Source organism: Arvicola amphibius, chromosome 3 (assembly GCF_903992535.2).
Source record: "Arvicola amphibius chromosome 3, mArvAmp1.2, whole genome shotgun sequence".
In the NCBI taxonomy this organism is placed as follows: Eukaryota; Metazoa; Chordata; class Mammalia; order Rodentia; family Cricetidae; genus Arvicola; species Arvicola amphibius.
Genome location: NC_052049.1, coordinates 113,477,399 through 113,500,425, shown reverse-complemented (window position 1 = coordinate 113,500,425; position 23,027 = coordinate 113,477,399). Strand labels below are relative to the sequence as shown.

Genomic DNA, 23,027 nt, shown 5'->3' with positions numbered 1-23,027 from the left:
TGGATTGCAATGTAAATATTTTTAGAGATATAGGTTTGCCAAAGGGGTTGAGACCCTGTCTAGATGCAAGCTCTTTCCAGGACTGCATCTTTCTCAGGGAGACTTCTGCCATGTGCTTTAAGAAGGAACACGTTTGCTACACAAAGTCTCAGAGAGCCCACAAAACTGCTGGGAAAGTCAGCTTGCTCATTATCTAGTTGTTGGCACCACAATACCTGGGCAGCAGCTAACTCACAGCCCAAGACCCCAGCCCTGCTCCACCACCATCTTCAGGGCCCCTCGCTTTCACCGTTTTCTCCTCGGTTGTCTTCTCTGCTCACTCAGATTCTGTGCCCGTAAAGGCATGGGTATGAGACAGTACTCTCAGTCCCACACCTTGTAACCCTGCAGTGAGAGGGAAGAGCTTCCGATGCTAGAGGAACATATCTCCAGCCTAGAGGCCTGGTCCAAAGCACTGTGGCCCTCCTCTTCTCCACTGCATTACATTCTGCCTACAGGCAGGTGATAGGGTTGAATACAGGCTCCTGTGTTTGAACTCTTAGTCCCCAGCTGGTGCTGATGTTGAGGGAGGATGTGCAACCTTCCAGAGGTAGACTCTAGCTGGGGGAAGAGGATCATAGGGTTGGGGTGTGTGTGGATGAGGGTATCAGTAGGGGTAGAGTGTGTATGGATGGGGTGGGGGCATGAATGGGGTGGGGCATAGATAGGGGTGGGTACATGGATGGGGGTGGGGACATGGATGGGGTGGGGGCATCGATAGGGGTGGGAGCAGGGATAGGAGTGGAGGTATGGATAGGGTGGGCTTAGATCTTTGAGGTTTATAGCCCTATCTCTCTTCCTGTTTTCTCTGTTTTCTGCTCTCTGAACATGTGAGTAAGCAGCCTCATGCTCCCGTCCCTGCCTCCTGGATCCACTCCCGACAACATGCTTCCCCCTACCCCATGCACTCCATCTTCACACTGAAAACCCAAACAACCCTCTCCTCTCATAGGCTGCATTTTGGCGGCGACAGCGATGAGAAGAGTAACTAATGCAGAGGGGGGCTTGCAGACATAGGCTCTGCAGGGCCTAGTGTGCATGCCAGGTGGCCACCAACACAGGAGCAATGCCAGGGAGCGTCCTGCCTCTGCCACACTCTTTCACTTGTAGCCCTGAAGGCCACCTGAGTCCCTGTAGATAGGTTCCTGTCCACCTGTTCACACCTCCATGTTCACACTTCCATGCTCACTCTTCACACTCCAACAGATTCTTTGAACAGACAGAGAAATGAAGGCCTGGGGTAGAGATGGGATAGGGCTATGAGGTCTGCCCCAGGATGGACCACCAGGAGGTGCTCCACTGGAGTCTGATTTTGAAGCCTTCATCCCAGAATCTTCTGAGGTTCCATCTAAGCCCTTGCCCAAACTCCCTAGGACTCCAGCTGTGGTCCAAGGGCTTGGTGCATGTCTTCCTAGAAGCAGAAGGAATCTACATTCTGCATATAAAATATCTTTATGTAGACAACACATCTACATTAAAAAATGTTATATTTATGGAGAATAGATTTCCCCTATACAGAAAAAAAGCATGTAATTTATCATCCTTGAAACAGAGGACTGTGTTGGGCGTAGTTATGCAGACCTTTAATCCCAGTACGTGGAAGGCAGAGCAGGTGGATCTCTGTGAGTTCAAGGCCAGCCTGGTCTGCAGAGGGAGTTTCAGGACAGGCCCCAAAGCTACACAGAGAAACCGTGTCTAAAAAACAACAAAGCATCAAAACAAAAGCAAGCAAACCAAAGACCGGAAGACTGTGAAGCTCTACCAGGCTAAAGGGCTTGCCCAGCCATTTATGGAAAATGACGAGTCGGGTAAGATTTGAACCCTAATCCCTGAGCCCTAACCCTACATTCTTTGCCATATAGCTTCATCCCATTAGAGACTCCAAACAAGCCCTGCTGGTTTGGGGGGTCCAAAGGAGCAGTGACTTCATCCTAGCCACTGTAGGGCCAGGCAGCACTACACACCCTTTCTCTTGAACCCACTTCTTTTCCTTCCCAGACCAGAGAGCCGGCCACTGCCCTGGCTATACTGTCCAAGTGCCTACTGTGTGCTGATAGACAGCCTTACAGATGTCACCCCACCCTCAGCCCAGCCCACTCATCCTTAACACTCACAACCTGGACACCGTCTCCATGTGGCTGTAGCCTGTGGCTGTGGCTGTGGTCGTGGCCGAGGCTATGGCTCTCGCTATGGCAGAAACGGCTTATGGATATGCCACAGAGTTCAAAATCACAGGCTTGGCAGGAAGTGGCATCTATACATAGCTCCGCCATTCTGCAAGCGCAGTTGGCTCCTTCTGAATAAACGCTACCCTATATTAAATGCCAGGATTCGGCAAGCAATGCTGCCCGTTTGCAATGTGATTGAGAACTGAAGGTAAGATTGATTCTGATGTGAGCACTGGCAAAGCAAATGGGTTTTTGAAAACCCTATAATTTCCCTGCAACCCTTGACATCACTAAACACACATTTTTAGACTGCAGCACAGTTAGGTAGGCATTAAACAAAAATGAGGTGGTCTAATGATGATTTATGTATAGGATAACCTTCTATAAAGAATTCTGCTCTGATTTCAGGGTAACTTACAGAGGTGCCAACTTAACCAAACAATGCTGCGTGCTCTGTGTCCACTGTCGCAGCATGATCCTGGGGCAGGGTGTTTGCAGGCAACTGCCTTAAATCTGTGGAAATTCACCCAGTGGGTGCTCTGGAAATGCAGCGCCTGCCATGAACTAAGTGGTAAAGCAAAACACGACACATGCACACACCGCCAGAGGCGCCTGCGAACACAGACATTTCTGCTTGACTGAGGAGCCAGGCTGATGGTTCTGGAACCAACCAACTGGCGAATGACTGTAGAACAGGCTGCCTGCTGGGACATTGGACGGAGTCCCTGGGAGCCTTTAGAGCTCCCGGGATAAAGGCTGCAAAACCAGAGTCCAGTTGAGCTCCTCCTGGTGGCGCAACTTCGGGAAGGCCTTACAGCCCCACCCCAAGCCTGGATTCACTGTTCAGTGAGTGCCTTAAATCTGTGTCTCACACAGATGTGGTTGAGAGGACTCAGAGATAGGATAACTGCAAATGGGCTTGGTTTCTGCACTGAGAGCAACGCAGAAAAAGGCAGCGCCGAACACAGATGGCGAGGGAGCTCATGAGGGAAATCATGCGGCTCTGGCTGAAGACCCTATCCGGGGCCTGAGGCAGGTGGCCGACCTCCATGCATCTCAGACCCTTGACGTTGGACAGGGGTAGTAAGAGAACCTGTTGGGTAGGATGCACGTGAAGATGAAATGACAAGACCCCGGGAGAGAGCATATCACAGGAGTGCACAGATGCTGCTTACTGCCCATTTACTGCTTCCTATCCATTTTTATTGTGGTTATCCGTCACTGTGGGCCACTGAACCAGGGAAAGCATGCCTTTGTGGTCCCTAGGGGTATCTTTGAATCCCTAACTTGCAAAGCGTGTTGAATTTAAGGGTTTTCTTTTTTTGTTTGTTTGTTTTTTTGTTTTTGCTTTTGTTTTTGTTTTTGAGACAGCATCTCATGCAGCAAAGGCTAGACTCAAACTTCTGATCCTTCAGTCTCCACCTCTTAAATGCCATGGAATATGTCATCATGCCCAGTTTTTGACAAATCTGCTTAAAGACTTCAGAAGATGAGACATCCTCTCTGTACTTGGGGAAAGAATTTAGGACTATTTGAGTTCAGTGTTTCCTTCTTCCCTAAAACAAAGAGAAATAGAAGAGTCAGCTGACTCTCCTCCAACTAGCTGCCTTCCCAGAGGAAACAATGATTGCTGGAAGGCCCCCGACAACCCCAAAGTCACTGCCATGAGGAAAGAGCTTGGGGTCCAGGAACAAGAGTTTCAGGTTTTGCCTGGTGGAAGCTGTGTGTGCTGGAGCAAACTGCCCGGTCTCTCTGATACCATTTTCTTTAAATCCACAAATGGAGGTGTTTCCCTCAGACTCAGCAGAAGAAGGAAACAAGATGACTTATGAATAACTACCACAAGACCCTACAAGTGTGTGGTTTAATATGCATCGATTTTCTTCCCTTAATTTCTCTTCTCACCACACAAGTCACTCAACCTAGCTGTGCACCCTCACAAGCAAAATGGGCACAATGACAATTATGGAGCAAACAGGATAACGCAGTAGTGTGGTATAAACTATTGTTCAGAGGGAACACTCACACCTAAACTAGGGCCTGAGCGCACAGAGCAGACAGAGCCAGCAGAGGAGCTGATGTCCTCTGTGCCCAGGTTTGCAACAAGTGACTACCAAGCACGAGGGAGTCAGAGATACATAACACCACATACCCAGGCGTTCGGTTTTCCCCATACTGACCAGATACAATCTTAGAATATTTAAGTTAAAAACCAAACCAAAACAGGATCTTGGTCACCTGTGCGTGTCTTTGTAACTCTCTCAAGGCTGACCTCCTCTCCTGGCACATCCTGCCGATGCCACCCATTTGCTGGGCAGCCTTAGGCAGGCATCTCAATTTTTTCTTCCAATGGTCAGAGCTATGGCAGGCACTTCATGCTCATTGCTGACCACCTCCCCTGAATACCAGCGCAAAGGAGGTGGGTAAAGACATGTCCTAGATGGTGCCACACCCCTGTAGGAGGGGTGACACAGGTTCTAAAACACCATTAATGAGCAAAGAAGGCAATGATAAAGCTATGAGAGACTGCGGAAGGGTGTCCCCAGGAAGAGGGTAGTCTGGGTGGTGGTCAAACCCCATTCTCAGCAGCAGTCAGAGCAGAGTGCTATTTGAAAATACTTTGGAGGATGGGTAGAGCAAAGAAAGTGGGAAGCTTGTGGCAAACAAATAAATAACCCCCCCAAAGTCATTAAAATTGTGTGCCCTAAACACGTGCAGCCAAGAAACTGGTCTGAGAGCAGAGGTTCTAGGCCTGAGTTTCACACCAGTCCCCAAGAAGGCTCAGCTCTGTGACCCACGTTGGGTGCCAATCTGTTGTGATTAGAATAAAGTAGTTCCACACTAGCTCAGAACTGAGTATAATAAAGGCTTATTTATTTAGGGGTAGGCTCACAGATCAGCAGTCTTCTGCGTGAACGGGGAACAGAAACCGAATCTAGCACATTTTTTACATCTGTATATATAGCACATTTGACCACGCCCCAAAGTGGGCCATATCTTAAAGGCTATTGGCTGACAGAGTTCCCACAACACCAGGGCCCTCTCCAACCCTGTAATTCGAGGCGCTCACTTGTAGCCTACTGATGACCTCTGAAAGGTGTCCTGGGACGGCTGTCCCTTTCGTGTTTGTGTCCAACCCCTCGCAGCCTTTTTACTTAGAGAAGACACACAGGACTGACGTTGCCTTAAGGTCACCATATGTGAAATGTAATTCATAAAGCAAATCTGCATTCCAGAGCCAAAGCCAGCTTACATATGTTTAGGGCATTGGGGTCATCCATCTCTAGACATCAGAGCTGAGACAGAAGGTCAGGGCTCAGTTTCAGGGTCAGGGTTCAGGTCCCTATGTCTCCCTTTAGAATCAAGAGCTGGTGCCCACTACAGCCATTCATGGGAGAATGGATATCTTGTCCACTAGTCTCCAAGGTAGAAATCTGTTTTCTATCAGAAAGGCCAGAGCCTCTGGTCACTGCACACACAGTCAGAGCTGGGTAGTAAATGACATGTTTCTGTCCCCAGGCAAGTTCAGGAGTCAGGGACAGGCTCTCCCTTCTGGATTGAAGCCCAAGGACAACATAGAAGACTTCTTCTGGGGAACCTGCTCTAGAGAATCAGCAGGAAGCAGAACACGCCAGAAAACACCCCTCCCAATCATCTGTATGGCCACAAGGAAGATGCTTAACTTGCATGGGCCTCATATTGTCATTTATAAATGGGGGAGGGGCATGATTTGTCTTAAAAGGTGGTTGTGAGGATTAGCGATAGAATACATGAGATGCCTAACCCAAAAAGAGGGCTCCACACATGATGGGCATCACCCTTAATCTTGTTATTTTTAATCATTCTGTTGTAGTGTTACGCTGGCCCCGGGGATAAAATGATGGGAAAAGAAAAACACACACCCTCCTGCGCAGACGGTTAGAAATAATGGGAACAGAGCCAAAGGAGCCGTAACATCTGCGTCAGGCTTATGGTGTAGGCTCATGGAAGGGGACACATGGGCACCAAGTCCCAGGAGAAAGGATGACTAGCGTCGTGATAGGAAGAAGACATGGGTAGATAAGTCAGGCCAGGAAACCATCAGAGACAAATGGAGAGAGATGGGGAAGCCCTTGGAAAACCTTGAGACCCTCTAGTCCGGGACCAGTCACTAGAGAGGTTCAGAAGTCTGGTAAGGTGACTTACACTGCCCTGTGGGCAAAGGTGGGTACCAGGGCAAGGCACTGTCTGATGAGAATCCTTGAAACAAGGGCTTTTTCAGAGAGATCCCCTGCCAAACAGATTGCCTTTGTCCCTGTTTGTCCCCTCCCCCAAGATGCAGAATTCCCTGATATACCCCCATGCTGGACCAAGGCCCAGTGACAGCCCAGCATCCAAGAGCCCCAATCCACACTAACAAGGCAGCTCAGCCAGGCTCATCTTCCAGGGCAGCAGGGGATACATCTGGCTGGCATCTGAGCTGTGTCCAAAACTCCCCACTGGGGCTAAGAAAGCCAGTCAGGATGCTGGGGAAGAGCATGCTGGGAAACTCCCACAAGGAGCCTGCATCGATATAATCAGGTCTGGTGGAAATTAAAAGCTATTAGGAACAGGGCCGGATTTATCTTTATATCCAATAACATGCATTGTAATGGTGATCATGCAGATGGGAAATTAAACCACATCTTGGCTTCACTGAAGGCCTTAATTCTAACTTTGTATACCGCCCTTAGTCCTCTTATGCCTACCCTGCCCACTCTGAAGAAATGGTTTTATCTTTCTACACACACACACACACACACACACACACCACACACACACACAAACACACACAAGGTACTCTAGGAAGAACGTTGGGGTAGGAATCTGGCAGGTCAAAGATTTTACATTTTTAGAAGATTGAAAACCAATACACAGTTGAAGGGAGGAGAGGCTGGGGAGGCAAACAGAGATGGGAGCAATAGTTAGCTGGGTTCTTTCTAGCTTTTCCAAATTCTGAGAAATCATAATAAAAAGCTGGATAGGGCTTTGGTGGCCGGCTCTAAGACAGCATGGCCAGCTCAGAAGGACAGCCTCAGAAAATCCTCAGCTCCCAGAGCTTGTTTAAATACCAGGTTCCTTTAGAAAGAGGCACAGGAGGTCTTGCTCCCTTTCTGTGGCTAACAGGCCCTTCTTCCCCGGGTACATGCATGCTTTCCCTGAAGAGGATGATTTCTGAGACCTCAACTGGTCCACTCTGGAGTCCTGGTTTTCCTTCAACTTTCCAGCACCTGTTCCTGCTGGCCCTGAAGTATAGAACATTAGAGTCTAGCCCCATGGATCCAGAAACCACAGTTAACACAGGATCCCTGCTCCAGATGCTAACACTGTGGTTTCCATTCTCCACATTCAGACCAGATTATCGCCTTGGCCATGCTAAGAAGTGGCATCCTGCTGTCACAAAACATGTGCCTAAACATACAGAATGTATGCACACTGGGCACGAGAGAGCATGGGGGTATAAAAGCCCTATTTCATAAAATTTTATAAACTACTCACATTTTCCAAAATTAAAGCATGTGGCATGTGTCTCCAATCTCTGGTCCTCTCCTACTGAGACCAGATACTGCCAAGCCCCACTGTCTCCCATTCCCCTGGATTTCCCTCAGGGACATATTAGTTAGACTCAATGTATTGGGAAGACTGCCCCTGGATCTAACAAATAGCTAGAGAAGGATCTAGAATGACTATGGCTGGAGCTGGAAGGCTAGGCAGAAGAGGAAAATTCTCTAAGACCAAAGAAAAGAAAGGCAGTCTACCAAAATTTAACATGGTCCCACAGGTTAACATCAAGGCCATTTCTCTGGTAATTATGCCCTTTGGGGCTACCAGCCTGGTCTTGACATGAAAGACAGCTCTGAAGAACCAACTACAAGGGGTGCCTGGGGGAGCTTGCCACCTCCAGCTCCTGGATACACAAGCTAGTTAACCTTCCCTCCCCACCTCCTCTGCTCTGGCTACCTGGTACGCACCAGTTTGTCCTCACGTCCCCATCTGTCCAGACTGCCTCCTAGAATCCCTCGGAACTCTCAAGCAGCTATTCCTTCCTCACTGGACACTGAATGAGCCCTTACTGTTGTGAGTACAGAGGGCTCAGTGTGTTAGGAGTGGAGGATGCACGCGTAAACACAACACTCTTCTCATTCCTAGGAAAGCCAGTCGGGAATGAGATACAAGGTCAGCTTCATGGTAGGAATACACACACCACACCAGGGACCAGTGCAAACGTTGAAGAACTCTGTCTTGTCCCTAAACAACGGCAGCTATAACTCAGCATATCCTCAGAATGTCAGGCAACATTCTAAACACTGTGTATTTTTATTCCAACCCTATAAACCCATTCTATAGTTGTAAGAAGTCAGGCCCCATGAATGACGACAATTCACCCAGCTAGTAGCCACGGGGTGAGCTTCCATGCCAGGCAGTCTGGTTCCAGATTTTAGGTTTGTTATCATCACCTGCCTTTGGTTCCATCAAACCATCCCTTTAAAAATCAACATAGAGTATTTTCTCCCAAAGCTCTCAGTGCCTATAGCACACTGTTAAAGCTTCATGGTCTTCAGAGAAACTGGGCACATTTGTGTGCACACAGGGGAAGCACAAGCTTGGGGGAAATCCTGCTTCGGTTTAAGCCTCATCTGAGTAATCGACACGTGACCTGGAAGAAATTGAGTTCCTTCTTTGAGACTAGGTTTTCTCTTCTGTAAGTGGAAAGAGAAAAACACACTTCTGGGTTTTGTGCGATGCTAAAATATGATGAATTAAGGTGTCTTATCCCGGTGCCAGAAAAATAGCGAGTACTCAAAAAGTTTTAATAACATAATTATTATTTTAATGGACACAATGTTTCATCCATAAACCCAAGTGTGTAAGAAGTGCTACATTTCCTACTGGTCTTTAAATGCCTTAAACCTGACACTTAAACCCCGGTGTCCATCATTTCCGATGCTTCCCCAGAGATGTGCAGCATCTGCTAACCTGTGTTCCCAATTTGAATGACGTCTTGGACCTCAGTCCCAGCCTTGAAGGGCTCCCACAGATGCTCCCCTGAAGGCCAAGCACTCTTTCCATAGACGCCCTCAGTACCATTCCCAGCCCTGATTCCTTCTCTTTCCTTTGTCTCTTTCTCTCAGAGGCTCTCCTTCCAGGCAGCTCCCATTAACTCATTTTTCCAAAAAAGGGAGAAGGAATCTGTAAGTAGCATGGAGTCTGCCTTGCTCCCACCAGCCTGCTAACCTGTCTGCTACTGAGAGATCTTTTGGCCTGGCCGTCTGCTTGGAATTGAGAGAAGAAAAGTCGTGAGAACAAGGCACATGCTTATGTCTTTTTTTAAAAGCACCTGCCATGCTAGCTACAAACATGTAAGCATAGGTCTCACCCCGCTGTACCCTAGAACCATCTAAAGAGCTCTGGTCAGTGCTGAGACCCAGGCTGGCTCCCGAGTGATTTGAATTAGGCTGACCAGAACACAACAATTTCAAAGGCGCTGCTCACACCTTGAGGTGGAGGGGGTTCAACAAGATGGAGAATCCTGCTCTAGGACAGGTTTCTATAGAGGTTTCTCATCCTCAACTCACTCCGAAGGCTGCAGATCATTCCAGAAAACTGGCTTGGAACCTGGTGTGTCAACAGCCTGCTTGAAGAGCACTGGATCGGGATGCTATACTTTACAGGAAGTTAAGGATTAAACTTGAGGAAGGAAAATGGAGCCCCTGTGGTGTGGGGGATGATGGGATGGGGTGGGTTTTTTTTATTGGATCCTTGAAGGTTGAATAAAGATTTAAGAGGTTTTTTTTGTGAGGTTCCAAGACCTGTTTCCTGTTGGAGGGACAATCCTTCCCAGACGAAAATGAACCAATGATGGGAGTACTAGCCCATTTTCAATGTCAGTCACCGACGAGTCTTCTTACATTTCAGCCAACTCATGGGAAAACAGAAGTCCTGTATGCACACTTCCTTAGACTGGATTCCCCAGATGTTTAGCCTCATTACCCTAGTCACGCAGAGAACACACGTGTACTCTGTCCTGTATGCACACTTCCTTAGGCCGTTTTCCTCAGATATCCAGCTCATTACCCTAGTCACGCAGAGAACACACATGTACTCTGTCCTGTATGCACATTTCCTTAGGCCGTTTTCCTCAGATATCCGGCTCATTACCCTAGTCACACACAGAGCACAAATGTACCCTGTCTCTCCTACCACCCTTCACAGGTGAGATTACCAACGACTCTCATAAGTCAGGGCAAGTTCAAGAGGAGCTCCAGTATCACCGGCAGCCCCACCCTGTGTCTGTGAGACCATTCTCGATAGCATGGGGCTCAATACACGGACCGACCATCCCACACAGAGATGATCATATGGATGCCAAAGTTGCCAAAACTCCACGGAGCAGTAACAAATCAGTCCCTAAAGCCATTGTCACAGTCTTGCTCCATTCATAGACCAATTCTGACACCATCCACCACCCGGGCAGCTCTGTCAGCCACCACCCATGATTCCTTACCTGGAGTGATGGAGACTGTGTCTTTCTCCCAGGACACAACACTAACATATTCCTGCACTGAAGAGGGGATGAGGCACTTAAAGACGGCCACGTTGCCACGCATTGACCTTTGATCCTCCACCCGGACGGTGTAGGGTTCCCTGAAAACTGTGAGAGATTGAAAAAGGGTGTCACAAGGTCATTGTGGTGGGGAAAGGGGACAGCAAGTGGGTTCAGAACAGTGACCATCATTTGCCAAAATAAAATCCAGATTATATGAGCTAACTACCATGTGGGGCTAGTTCAACGTATCCTGGGAAATGTAGTTCAGATAATTGAGTTCTTCATGGCATTGGCGGTACCCAATGGGCAGCAGAAAAGAATAAATAAAGAATAATTGAAGCCAGGGTTGTCTGAGAGCCAGTTACAGTTCTCATCTTCCTACCGCTGTCCGACCTCTTGTCGCTTCTATCCTGTTCCCACTTTGGTCCTGATTTTAGGACCATCCTGTCCTTCTAGAGTCTACTCCTGTCTGCTCCCAGCCCTGCACTCATTTTTTTTTTCACATGGCGTCTCCTGCAGCCACTTATGTGTCACATCCTGCAGGTGAGCTGGTCCTACCTTAAGAGTGGGATGAAGACCTCTGCCTCCCCCTATCTTTCTCAGCTCGGTCTTAGCCAAGGGCTCGCTTCTTCCTTCAACTCCCTTCTCTGACAAGCAGAGTTTGACAGTCTAGAGCTCCCACTACCTACTGACCTTGTCCTCAGCAGACACCTGGGCAACATGCCCTTCTGTTCTCCTTGCCATGGTTGCCAGGGCGACACCCAGGGCCCTGGCATCCTCCCCGCAAGAAGTGCACCTGCAGCCTCTCTGGCATTGTCAAGGGCCTCTTTAATTGGTTGTGTTTCCAGTGGACCTGGCCCTCCCCGGGCCTTCATCTTTCTTCGTCTCCGGGCAAGAGGAAAGGAGGGAGGGAAGGGAAGAAAAGAGAGAGAGGGGAGAGGTTGGCCGTCGGGCTCTGGTCCAGCCCTCGCTTAGGTCTGGCAGCATTGCCTCCATCCAATCTCACAAAGGAGCCTCATGAGGTGGGGGAGCTGACCCCCGAGGGTGCTGGAGTAGTGAAGGATAAGGACAAGTTGTGTTGCACACCAATCCTGGGGGTCTTGGACAGGCAGCCAAGGTGTATCAGACACGTGTATCAGACACACAGGCCCCACTCCTCCTCTGAGCAGCATGGGGATGTTGGTTACAGGTCAGTTAACCTGCAAGCCTCAATTTCCTCATCCCTGGAGCAGCATAGAAAAGAGCAGGCGTGTGGGAATTACTTTGACTTGGCTTTCTCATCAGTAAGAAACCTTGTGTAGACTTCCTGTGAAGACCGAATTCTAACTGGAGGAGAGTAGTGTAGCCGATGACGGTCATTCCTAGGGCTCCTCGATATGGAGACTAGAACTGAACTTAAATCCATGCTTCAAGACTTCCAGCTCAATACTTGGGTTTGTATTGGGGGCCAAACAATGCAGAAGAGACACCTGCAGAAGCTTTGGAGAAAACCTTTGCCCCGGCAGCATGGCCAACAGTTAACCCCCAGGACACACAAGGGCATGGGGGAGCAGGGCTCATCCCTCACTCTCTCCCACAGCTCTGGGCCTAGACCCTTGCAACCTTGTTCTTGTGAGGAGTGCTGTGGTGGGAGGTCAGAGTTCAGGAGCTCATCCTGAAGAGCCTGTCACTAGGCCTGCTCTCCAGTGACACTAGCTGCAGGACAGAAGGCACACTGGCGTGACAAGATAGGCTGGCCTCCTGCACCCAGATTCCCTTGTAAGAAAGCCAGTGCCCACACCTGGGTGCCTTACTGCTCTCTGAAGCACTTCCTGTCAGTATCAGAAGTAGAGTGTGTTGTGATGTCCTAGTTCAAAAGAGCCGATCAAAGCCACTCGCTCACTTCCAGGACTGCCCTACTGAGATCAGACTTTCGGTTTCACCCCTGCCTCTCTGCCTCCACAGACTCTTGGGAGATCCGGCTCTTTCACCGCTAAGATCTTCCACCGTGAACTGTACTTAAATGATAGTATTCCGAGTTGTTTGGCGCTCAAATGTTCAACAGTGGGATGGACAAAGAGTGTGTGGCCTAGTTACATTGTGAAATACCGTGCATGAGTGATAACGAGTGACCTGCCACCCCACAAAACAGCGAGAATAAACGCCATGATGAGAATAGTGAGCTGAAGATTCCAGAAAACTCAGAAAGTAGGCCTCCATTTTGTAAAGCACAGGCAAAGCAAAACATGCAGATTATTCCAGCTCAGGAGAGTGGCTGTCCTGAGGAGAACAGATACCACGGGGAGCAAGAGGGGGACCTCCGAGGAGCTGTGGGTGTAGCCCTGTGCTGGGGGTTAGCTGAACCTTAGGGAAACTGCTTCAGTTACATCAGATAGCAGGCACTTTCCTTGATACAGTTCAGGACGAGGAGGTATCTTAGGGCTTCTATTGCTGCAGCAAAACACCATGACCAAAAATAAACTGGGGAGGAAAGGAAGTCAGGACAGGAACTCAAGCAGGGCAGGTTCCTGGCGACAGGAATTGATGCAGAGGCCATGGTGGGGGGCTGCTTACTGGCTTGCTTCCCATGGCTGTTCAGCCTGCTTCCTTACAGAACCCAGGATCACCAAGCCAGGGATGGCACCACCGGCAACGGGCTGGGCTCTCCCCCAGTTGATCACTAATTGAGAAAACGCATTACAGCTGGATCTCATGGAGGCATTTCCTCAGCTGAGGTGCCTTCCACTCTGATGACTCCAGCTTGTGTCAAGTTGACACACAAAATCAGCCAGTACAGGAGGTTTGAGAAAATGAAGCTTAAGCAAATCTCCTGCTTCAGTTATGTGCACTCTGTCATTTAAGTCACGGGCATTGTTGTGCACGGTAGAGAGATAGATACTCACTTTGAATGTGCCCAAGCACACACAGTAGATGGCCAAGCTGACCCTAGGTAAACGCTTCTTTCAAGCTCTGGTGTGCACACCACATATATACACACACAATGCCAGCCTGCCTCCCCCATTCTGTGTGCAGACCTCACAGGGAGCCCCCATCGAGGTGCGGGTGTCTGGTCCCTCACCTGCTTTGATGCGAATGTTAGGGCTCCGGATCTTGCCGGCTGCATTCTCCGCAGTGCAGAAATAGTCATTGTCGTGTATAAAGCTATTGAAGGCGGAGGGGGAGAAGGGGTAGAGCTGCAGAGTCCCGTTGGCATGCACGTGTCGGATATGCGGTACATCGTAGATGTCGTCCCCCGTGGCCAGGTACCATCGAAGAGCCGCGCTGGGGGAGCCCGCGGCCGGGCAGGGCACCACCACACCCACAGAGCTGGAGAAGGTTACCTGCTGCAGGGAGTCATTTACAAAGTAGAGGCTGGTGCCAACATCCTCAGGGCGGGCTGCAGGGAAGAAAGAGATTTGGTTAGAGTCTGCTGGAGAAACGTGCATGGAAGCCTTGCAGGCTGGCACTGATTCATCCAGCCTGCGTGTGTCAGCCAGCCAATAAACACCATTGAGCACCAATTATTTACCAGGAAAATAGCAAAGAAGAGAAAGGACACTTCCTGCCCTATAGATGTTTCTTGGTTAGTTGGTACAGAAATGACAAAAGTCAAAAGTCTCATTTTCTGGGCTGGGCCAAGTCCATGGAGAGAGGCTACCACACACCTTGTTGCAAGAAGGGTCCAAAGTCACCACCTACTGTGGTGAAGCACATATTGGGAGAGACACTGATATACCTAGATCTGTACTTACTTAACACTGACCCTTCACACACTGGCTCCCAGCCATTTCTCTAACTCACTTGCACAGCACCAAGGGGGGGGGGGAGGGCCTCTCTTCTCCCCATGCCCCTTCTCTCTCTTTCCCTGTTTTAGAATGTTTTTGTTTTATTTTTTGCACATATATGAGTGTTTTACCTGCATGTGTGTACATGTGCACCACATGCACGTGAGGTGCTCACAGAGGCCAGAGGGGCACCAGATCTCCTGGGACTCGAGCTCCCATGTGGGTACTAGGTACCGCACCTGGGACCTTGGGAAAGAACAAGTACTTTAGCCACTGAGCGTTTCTCCAGCCCACAACTCGCCTTTCATCACCTATATTAATTAGAGTTTCATGGCTTTGATCAAAACTTGACCAAAAGCAATGTGGGAAGGGAAAGGTTTGTTCGTCTTACAGGCTACAGTCCGCCATCAGGGGAGGCCAAGGCAGGCACCTGCAGGCAGGAACTAAAGCAGAGACCATGGAAGAAGCTGCTTACTGGATTGCTCCCCTCTGCTTACTGGCTTGCTCCCCATGGCTTGCCCAACCTGATTTCTTGGGACTCAGGACTACTGGCTCAGGGGTGGGACCACCTACAGGGAACTGGGCCCACCCACATCAATAGTTAGTTAAGAAAATGCCCCTCAGGTTTGTCCATAAGCCAATCTGTTGGGGCATTTTTTTCAATTGAGGTTCACTCTCCCTAAATGACTCTAACTTGTGTCAAGTTGGGAAAGAAGAAGAAGAAAAAAAACCCTAGCCAGAACATTGCCCCCTTCTACAGGTTTGGGGTACTCAGGGGTTGTCCAAGAGCACAGGGTGGTTGTAGAGCTGAAATTCGGAGGCCTTGCTAAGTAGGGTCCCTTGCTCTTCCTAGCCTGCAGGTGGCAGGGAAAGGGTCTCATAATCACAGCCTCAAAAGACTAGGTAGAAGAAGTGGGGTGCTAGCCTGGGAGAGAGAAGGCAGTGGGAGTCCGTGAGGGCTTGGATGCTTAAAGGTCATCAGTGCATTTTCCAGGTGACCTTTCCAGATGAGGAGCAAGAGGCTCAGATTTGGTCTTGACTGCCTGCAGAAGTCCCTGCTCTTCCATCACCTGCGCCTTCCCTTCTCAACTGGACAGTAAGCAGGGTGGACAAGCCTGGGAAGACCCCCACCCATCCCTGACATTCTTCCAAACCTGAGTCCCATAGAGAAAGATCCTCAGGGCCACCTGGCAGGAAGGGCAATATCTGTTCCTCCCATTCCAGCGTCAGGCTTTAGAACCACCTATTCCTGCCCTATTGTGGGAACTGGGGGGCCCTCCTTCCCTAATTAGGGGCCTTTCCCTTTAAGAAGGCCAACCCAAAGGAAGGGAGAGACTGGTCCCCTAGTCTCCTGTGGGAAGCCGGTCCCTCTCCACCAGCAATACGAAAGAGTAAGCAACGGGCTGCTGCTTGTTTAAAGAACGTTGCAGGGGACCCAACTTGACCTCAATTTCCACAACTTTATGGGGAGGGGGAGAGCCCACATCCGGACTGTATTAATATTCTTGCCTTAACTCGGAGCAGAGCCTCTAGGGAGAATAGACCAGGCAGGTCGTTGAGGAAGGCCATTAAGCCTCATTGGCCAGAGCAATTCACATCATCTCATAAAAAGCTGTGATGAAGCCATTAGCAGCTGTGCTGGAAAAAAAAACATCCGTGTGCTCCTGGCTGCAGTGTCAGGGGCATCCTCTTAGCAGCAAATGCATTTGCTGTCCCCACCAGGCCCTGCACCCCCAGCGGCTGAAAGGCTCTTGGGGGAGGCAGCATCGCTTGGTAATCTCCTCACACTGCCTCCCATGTAATAGTCCATGGTTGAGTGTGTCTGCTCAGGGAGACCCTCAGAAGCTCTTGTAGCAGGCCTGTTCTCTGTACTGGAATATTCCTCATGATCACAAGATCAGGCTGTTTTACAAGCTAAGCCTTGGCTCAGTGAGACTTCCCAGCATGCCCATATATGAGGCCCCATTCTCACCTTCCGAGAGGCTCTCCTGACCAAGATGCATTCAACAAGTAATTGGCATTGTCTCCTCTGTGGCCTCCTGGCATCCTCCCAATGGCTTAGGACTGAGTGACCATTATCAGCCCAATCTACAAAGGAGGAGATTGAGGCACTTCCTTGTCTTCCTCAAGACTAACACAACCAGTAGGTGAGCTCTCTGGGATGCCCACCCAGGCAATTTGACCCAGCATTGCTTCCTTAAGAGGCAGTATGTGGCTGTGATGTGATCAATGCAGTAAAAAGAGGACCTTCCTCAAACACAACCAGGCCCACCAACCCCCCTCTCTCCCTCCCTCTTTCTTCCCTCCCTCCCTACATCCCTCCTAATAGACTCTGGGTCCAGCAGTCCTTAGCTTAGCCTTAGGGATCAGGGACATCCCTCTGGGTTTCTGGGTGCTTCCTCAGATGGCCTAATTACTTAGCTACCCCTACCATGCCAGCTTCATGGTTATGGCGAGCCAAGCTTCACCAAGATGTGCAATGACTCTCCCTTATGCCTGATGAATAGACAAAGGGAAAATGAGAAAGTTCCCAGACAGAAAGAAATCCAAGAAGTGCTCCATTCGTGGGAGAAGGCTCCCAAATACTTATTGTAAAGGTCTGAGGAAGAGATTTAAGTCGGACAGAACCCTGTTGATGACAAGAGATCCACTATAGAACATTAGTCACTGGCTTCACTGTCGGCTGTGGGCCACACTCTGGGTCAGTCACTGTATTTCTGTAGTAGGTAGCCTTTGTCTTTCGTCTTAACTCCCTAAAGTGAATTATCATGATTATCATCATTAATATTATTTCCATTTTACAGATAAAGAAATTAGGACTGAGAAGATAGACCTCTTTGCGCTGCTGAATAATCAAGATGGAGACAGATCAAAATCACAGAAACCTGACTTTCCAGGCTTGGGAGCCCTGCCTATCCACTCCCTACCCCAGCCACACCCAAATGCACATTCCTGTCTCCTCCACCGGCCAGCCATCCCTTCCCCTCTCCTCACCTCTGAGAACAGCCCTTCCCTAGGCCTTTCTGCTCCCACCAGGAGCATCAACCACCATGACAGCAGCCCTCCTGCACTTGGAGGCCTTGGCTCTTGCCAGAGCCAAGGACACAAGGTTCCCAGCAACTACAAATGGGTAGATTTAATTGATGAATTGACTGGGATTGTCCAGCCACCTGTCAGGGCCGATGAAACAGCAGATTTATAGCAAAAGACGAGTAGCCTCATATTTCTCCCGCTCCAGGACGCGAGCTGCTGTCTTCAGAGTGTGGGGGAGCTGGGGAGCATTAGACACACCATTCGTTTCTGCTTACGGTTCTGACAGTGCATTGCCGTTGTGAAACATCACCCTCAGGTGTAAAACAATAGCAGTTTGCACTTAGGTTGGGTTCATATTTTACCCTCCCAAGGCACCTGTCATCTCAAAATGCGGAAGCTCTTAAATAAACATTAATTTAGCCTCACCCTATCTGCAAAAAGGAGGGAGTGAACAACAGATCCGTAAGAGGGAAACTGAGGCACTGCCAGCCGCATATCTGGATTTCTTGCCACACAGAGAGTGAAAAGCAGGGCAAGTCATCCAATGAATAAATGTAGACGCAATGATACACAAGGGAAATAGCAGGTGTTCAGCATCCCAGTCTGAGCCCAGGGAGTCTAGCATGGCCTGTCCAGGACTTCATCTCCTGCTCCAGAGATCTACAGAGCAGCGATATCGCAAAGAAGCAAGGAGATGGAGCTCTACAGAGTCTTGGATGCAGTCTGACAGAACTGTCTGTCTTCTAGAGGCTCACATCACCTGCTGTGTGACCTTATGTAAGTGACTTAGCCTTTCTGGGCTGCACTGTGCTCATATCCAGAAAAAAAAGCAGGGTGAAGTGGAACAGAAGTTGCATGTCTTACCTACATCGTGGGGTTGCTGAGTGTAAAGGAGGGTGAAAGCCTCAACTCCCCCAGCGAACATCTACAGGTGGGAGGTTCCAGGCTGCCTAAAGCGATCAGGGCACAGCTCTGCCTGCAGCGGCCCAGGATCCAAAGCCCTCCGTTTCCTCTTAGCTGACTCCTATCCTTCCCTGCCCCTTCCCAGCTCCTCCTTGACTCAAGGCTTTCATCCCTCCAGGAAACACACAAAGCACCAGCTGAGTGCTCCAGAGTCTTCCAGGGAAGGCGGAGGCATCAAAAGGCAATGGAGAAGTGTGCCGTCTTTCAGATCTCCTAAAGGGAGAGCCAGAAAGGGGCTAAGCCTTGGCACAGAGCTGAGTTTGAGAAGGAGCTACGCCAAGTACAGCTCTCAGGTTAGAACTGGGGTGCTGCAGGCCAGTTATGCCACAGGTCAGTCTTCGCTGAGCTGGAATGATGTGGGAGAGTCTTCTGTTTGAGTTGATTTCATTGGCTAATAAAGAAACTGCCTGGCCCATTTGATAGACCGCCCCTTAGGTGGGTGGAGTAGACAGAACAGGAAGAGGAAGTGAGGTAGAAGGATCAGTAAGATGCCACACCTCTCCTAAGTGAGACAGACCACCGTGCCTCTCCGGAGAGAGAGGCCAGACACAATGAAGCTCCAGCCCAAGATGGATGTACGCTAGAAACTTCCTGGTAAGGCACCACTTTGTGGTGCTACACAGATTATTAGATATGAGTTAGAGAAAATGTGAGAATTAGCTAATAAGAGGCTGAAATTAATGGGCCAGGCAGTATTTAAAAGAATACAGTTTCCGTGTAATTATTTTGGATAAAGCTAGCCGGGTGGCGGGACACAGCCCCGCTGTTCCCACTACAGAATGGTGCCCAACGTGGATAACCGAATCTGCAGAAAGCTTGAGAAAGCTTGGGAAAGAATAGAGTAAAGCTCTATTTTTTGGGTCTGGCAAGCAAGCACTCTCATCTAAGAGAGGCTTCCTGACTCAGCTTCAGCTGCAAAACATTGCAGCTCTTTTAAGAGGTTCTGCTACAAAACACTTAAATGACATTGATAAAAGCTGACTGCATGCTTGTTTGCTTTCAGCCGTAGCAGGAAAAAAGTTGTGCTGTTTTAAAATGCTGGCATTCTGGTCTGTACTGCCAGGACAAACTCTGACTCTTTCAAGCAGGCGGTCTTGACTATGGAGCTTTTGATTGTTGTTTAATACTGTTGTAGCTGGCTTGCTGGCAGGGACCTTGAACCGCCACAGAGTTGTGGTGATAAACAAGGCTATAGCCGGTACCTCTGCCATGAGGCTGGAAAGCTAAGGAATGGGCTGGATCTTGCTGTTAAAGCCACGGCTTTAATCCTACCTATATTGCTTGGTAAATTAAAGACTTGTGTGGTCAGAAAAAGAGAGATATACAGTAAAGAGAGATTCAAAGACAAAGAAAACCTCTAAATGGTTTACAGTGAGTTAAAAATACATGCAGGCTAAAAGTTAAAGTTCTTACAGTTTAAAAAAGAGAAAGAAAGAAAGAAAAAGGAAGTAGTTTGTTGTGGTGGTATACACCTTTAATCCCAACACTTGGGAGGCAGAGGTAGATTGACCTCTGTGACTTCAAGGTGTGGCAGGACACACCTTTAATCCGAATGCCTGGGAGGCAGAGACGGAAAGATCTCTGTGAGTTCAAGGTGTTGTAGCACACACCTTTAATCCCAGCACTGGGGAGGCAGAGACAGACGGATTTCTGAGAGTTCAAGGACAGCCTGGTCTACAGAGTTATTCCAGGACAAAGATATACAGAGAACCTGTCTCAAAAAATAAAAGTATAAAATAAACGAAATAGAGGTTAAAATAAAGCCGCACAAAGATGGAAAATACACAGAGAATCTTGATACTGTATGCTATTATGCTCTTTTTGAATTGTTTGAATGCTGAGGAAGGAGCAACAGCTGCTAAAAGATATTTGTTTACAAATGCTGCTGAACTAATCCAAGAAAGATATCTTGAAAATACCTTGACTTTAGAATTTGGATCTAAGAATATGATACTTTGGAAAAGAGATTCTTCTTTTATTTTTACAGAAAATGAGACCCGTTGGATTGCTTCTATCCCAATATGGTATGATAGACCACGGCCTCCTGAAAGGTTGCTGTGAACAACTTCAGAAAATTACTTCACTCAACTGATGACTGAGATGAACCTGGCACACAGGTTATACCATGAAAGATTTGATTAACAGCGTCCCCATTCAGCAGGAAGCAGTTTGGAGAGAAATAACTGCGCCCATGTTCCCAAATATTGTTTATAAATGTTCTTTTACATTTAAAGGGGGATATGATATATATATGAATAATTTGCATTGGTATGGATTTTAAGGTCAATTTTGTTATATGTATATGTATTTTTGATACTGATTAAGGTATTGTGATTGTGTAGTTCATTTTAAAAATGTAATGTATAGTTAAGAAATATAGGTTGTTAATGGATAATCATCGATAATAGTAAAGCTTATACTCATGTTAGTTAGATTTTCTAGATATATAGAGATATATTTCAGTTAGATAGGCATACTTCATATCTTCCAAAGACTACAGAATATTGCATTTTAAATGTCTTAATAACTTAGGGTTTTTCATGACAATGAGACATGTCTGCTCCTGGCAGCACCAATCTACTTCAAGAGGAAGATGGGCATCAAAGAGGATCCTTATTGAGTTTGATAGCCATTTGGGCAAGAAACTGCTCTTGCCTGGACTATTGCATAAACTGGACATAGAGAACCCTCAGAGAGAGGACTGCTGAACTTGCCTAAAAGTGAGATGATCTTTCGGGATTCCTGATTCATGAAAGAGTCTGCAAGACATTCTGCAGGACACAGCAAAAAGTGACTGAACTGTCTTTGAAATTTCTTGCTTTATGGAAATGTCTGCTGGAAACTATGGGCCTGAAGGCCGAAGATGGATGCCCCAACGGTACAGAGGAACTTTGGGTGACTGTCCAGGCAGCGAGATGTCTCTGTCATTTCTAGAGTTTTGTAAGTTGCTTACTTCTTATTTACTTAGGTAATATTATATCCTTCTGGAGTCTTTGATGGAGTTGAAGAATGGATAGATAGTTAAAGTTTTCCTTTGTTATGATAAAAGATAAAATGGATATAAGTATTGTAACTAATTCTTACTTGATAACTATTTTGTTATATGTAATATTACTATGTTAAAGTTAAAGCCTTTCTTTTATTGTTTAAACAGAAAAAGGGGAAATGATGTGGGAGAGTCTTCTGTTTGAGTTGATTTCATTGGCTAATAAAGAAACTGCCTGGCCCATTTGATAGACCGCCCCTTAGGTGGGTGGAGTAGACAGAACAGGAAGAGGAAGTGAGGTAGAAGGATCAGTAAGATGCCACACCTCTCCTAAGTGAGACAGACCACCGTGCCTCTCCGGAGAGAGAGGCCAGACACAATGAAGCTCCAGCCCAAGATGGATGTACGCTAGAAACTTCCTGGTAAGGCACCACTTTGTGGTGCTACACAGATTATTAGATATGAGTTAGAGAAAATGTGAGAATTAGCTAATAAGAGGCTGAAATTAATGGGCCAGGCAGTATTTAAAAGAATACAGTTTCCGTGTAATTATTTTGGATAAAGCTAGCCGGGTGGCGGGACACAGCCCCGCTGTTCCTTCTACACTGGAAGGTGCATGGGACGGAGAAGCTGGCCCTGGAGGCATCCCTGAGAAGCTCAATATGGCAGCAGTAAAGCCTGGCAGTGAGTTATGTGTACCTGGGGAAACTGTGGAGCCTCCAGGCTGGAGAGAAGAGGCAGCAGCTGCAATGGCCTGCCTCCTACCATGGTGGAAAGTGTGGGGTGCAGACGGTGTCTGCGAACTGGGAAAGGCACCAAGCAGGACACCCAGGTGACTCCTCACATTGGCCACTGCCCTCATCAGGTAGATCCGAGACACTGCTTTTAGGACTGGACATCTCTCTGGGGACTCACTGCCATGGCTGATGGCACCAGGTTCCAGAAAGAGAACCAACATTTCCTGAGTGGAGGCTGGGCTGTGCAGCAGGCCCAGGGTTTGGGTGCTTCCGTGACCGTATTTATATGTGCATATACATGAAAGGTGAGGGGCCTGTGAGTGAAGAAGAGGAGGTGGGGGGTCGGTAACTTCCGCAAGATCATACAGGGAGGAAGAGAAGGTAGCAGCAAGCCACAAAAGGTGTGCCCAAGGGTTCTTGACTTCTCAGGAGGCTGAGGTAGGAAGAGAGCTTGAGCCCTGGAGCTCAAGACCAGGCTGGACAACAAGCGTGACTGTCTCAGCAAAGAGAGAAAGAAATAAGGAAGGGGGTAGAGATGTATGGTGGGTAGGTGGGTGGGTGGGTGGGTAGGCCAGGAATAAGGAATGGAAGGGTGGGGAGAAGGCAGGAAGGAGGAATAAAAGGGAGGTAGGAGAAAGAAAAGAAGGGAGGAAGGGAGAACGGAAAATAAACAAAAAGAAACAAGGAGAGAGTAGGAAGAAAGGGAAAGGGAGAAGGAAAGAGAGAGAGAGAGAGAGAGAGAGAGAGAGAGCGAGAGAGAGAGAGAGGAAA

At 48.3% G+C, this 23,027-nt stretch overlaps 1 protein-coding gene across 1 annotated transcript in view; it reads right to left on the bottom strand.

The window, feature by feature from the left end:
- Nucleotides 1-23,027, bottom strand: part of Dscaml1 (DS cell adhesion molecule like 1) — a 330,756-nt gene that overhangs the window by 295,789 nt on the left and 11,940 nt on the right. The window contains exons 2-3 of the mRNA XM_038323307.1: nt 13,832-14,149; nt 10,732-10,878 (exon numbers count right to left, since the gene is read on the bottom strand). Of these exons, the coding sequence (XP_038179235.1) occupies nt 10,732-10,878; nt 13,832-14,149 (465 nt within the window). The remainder of the gene's footprint in view (nt 1-10,731; nt 10,879-13,831; nt 14,150-23,027) is intronic.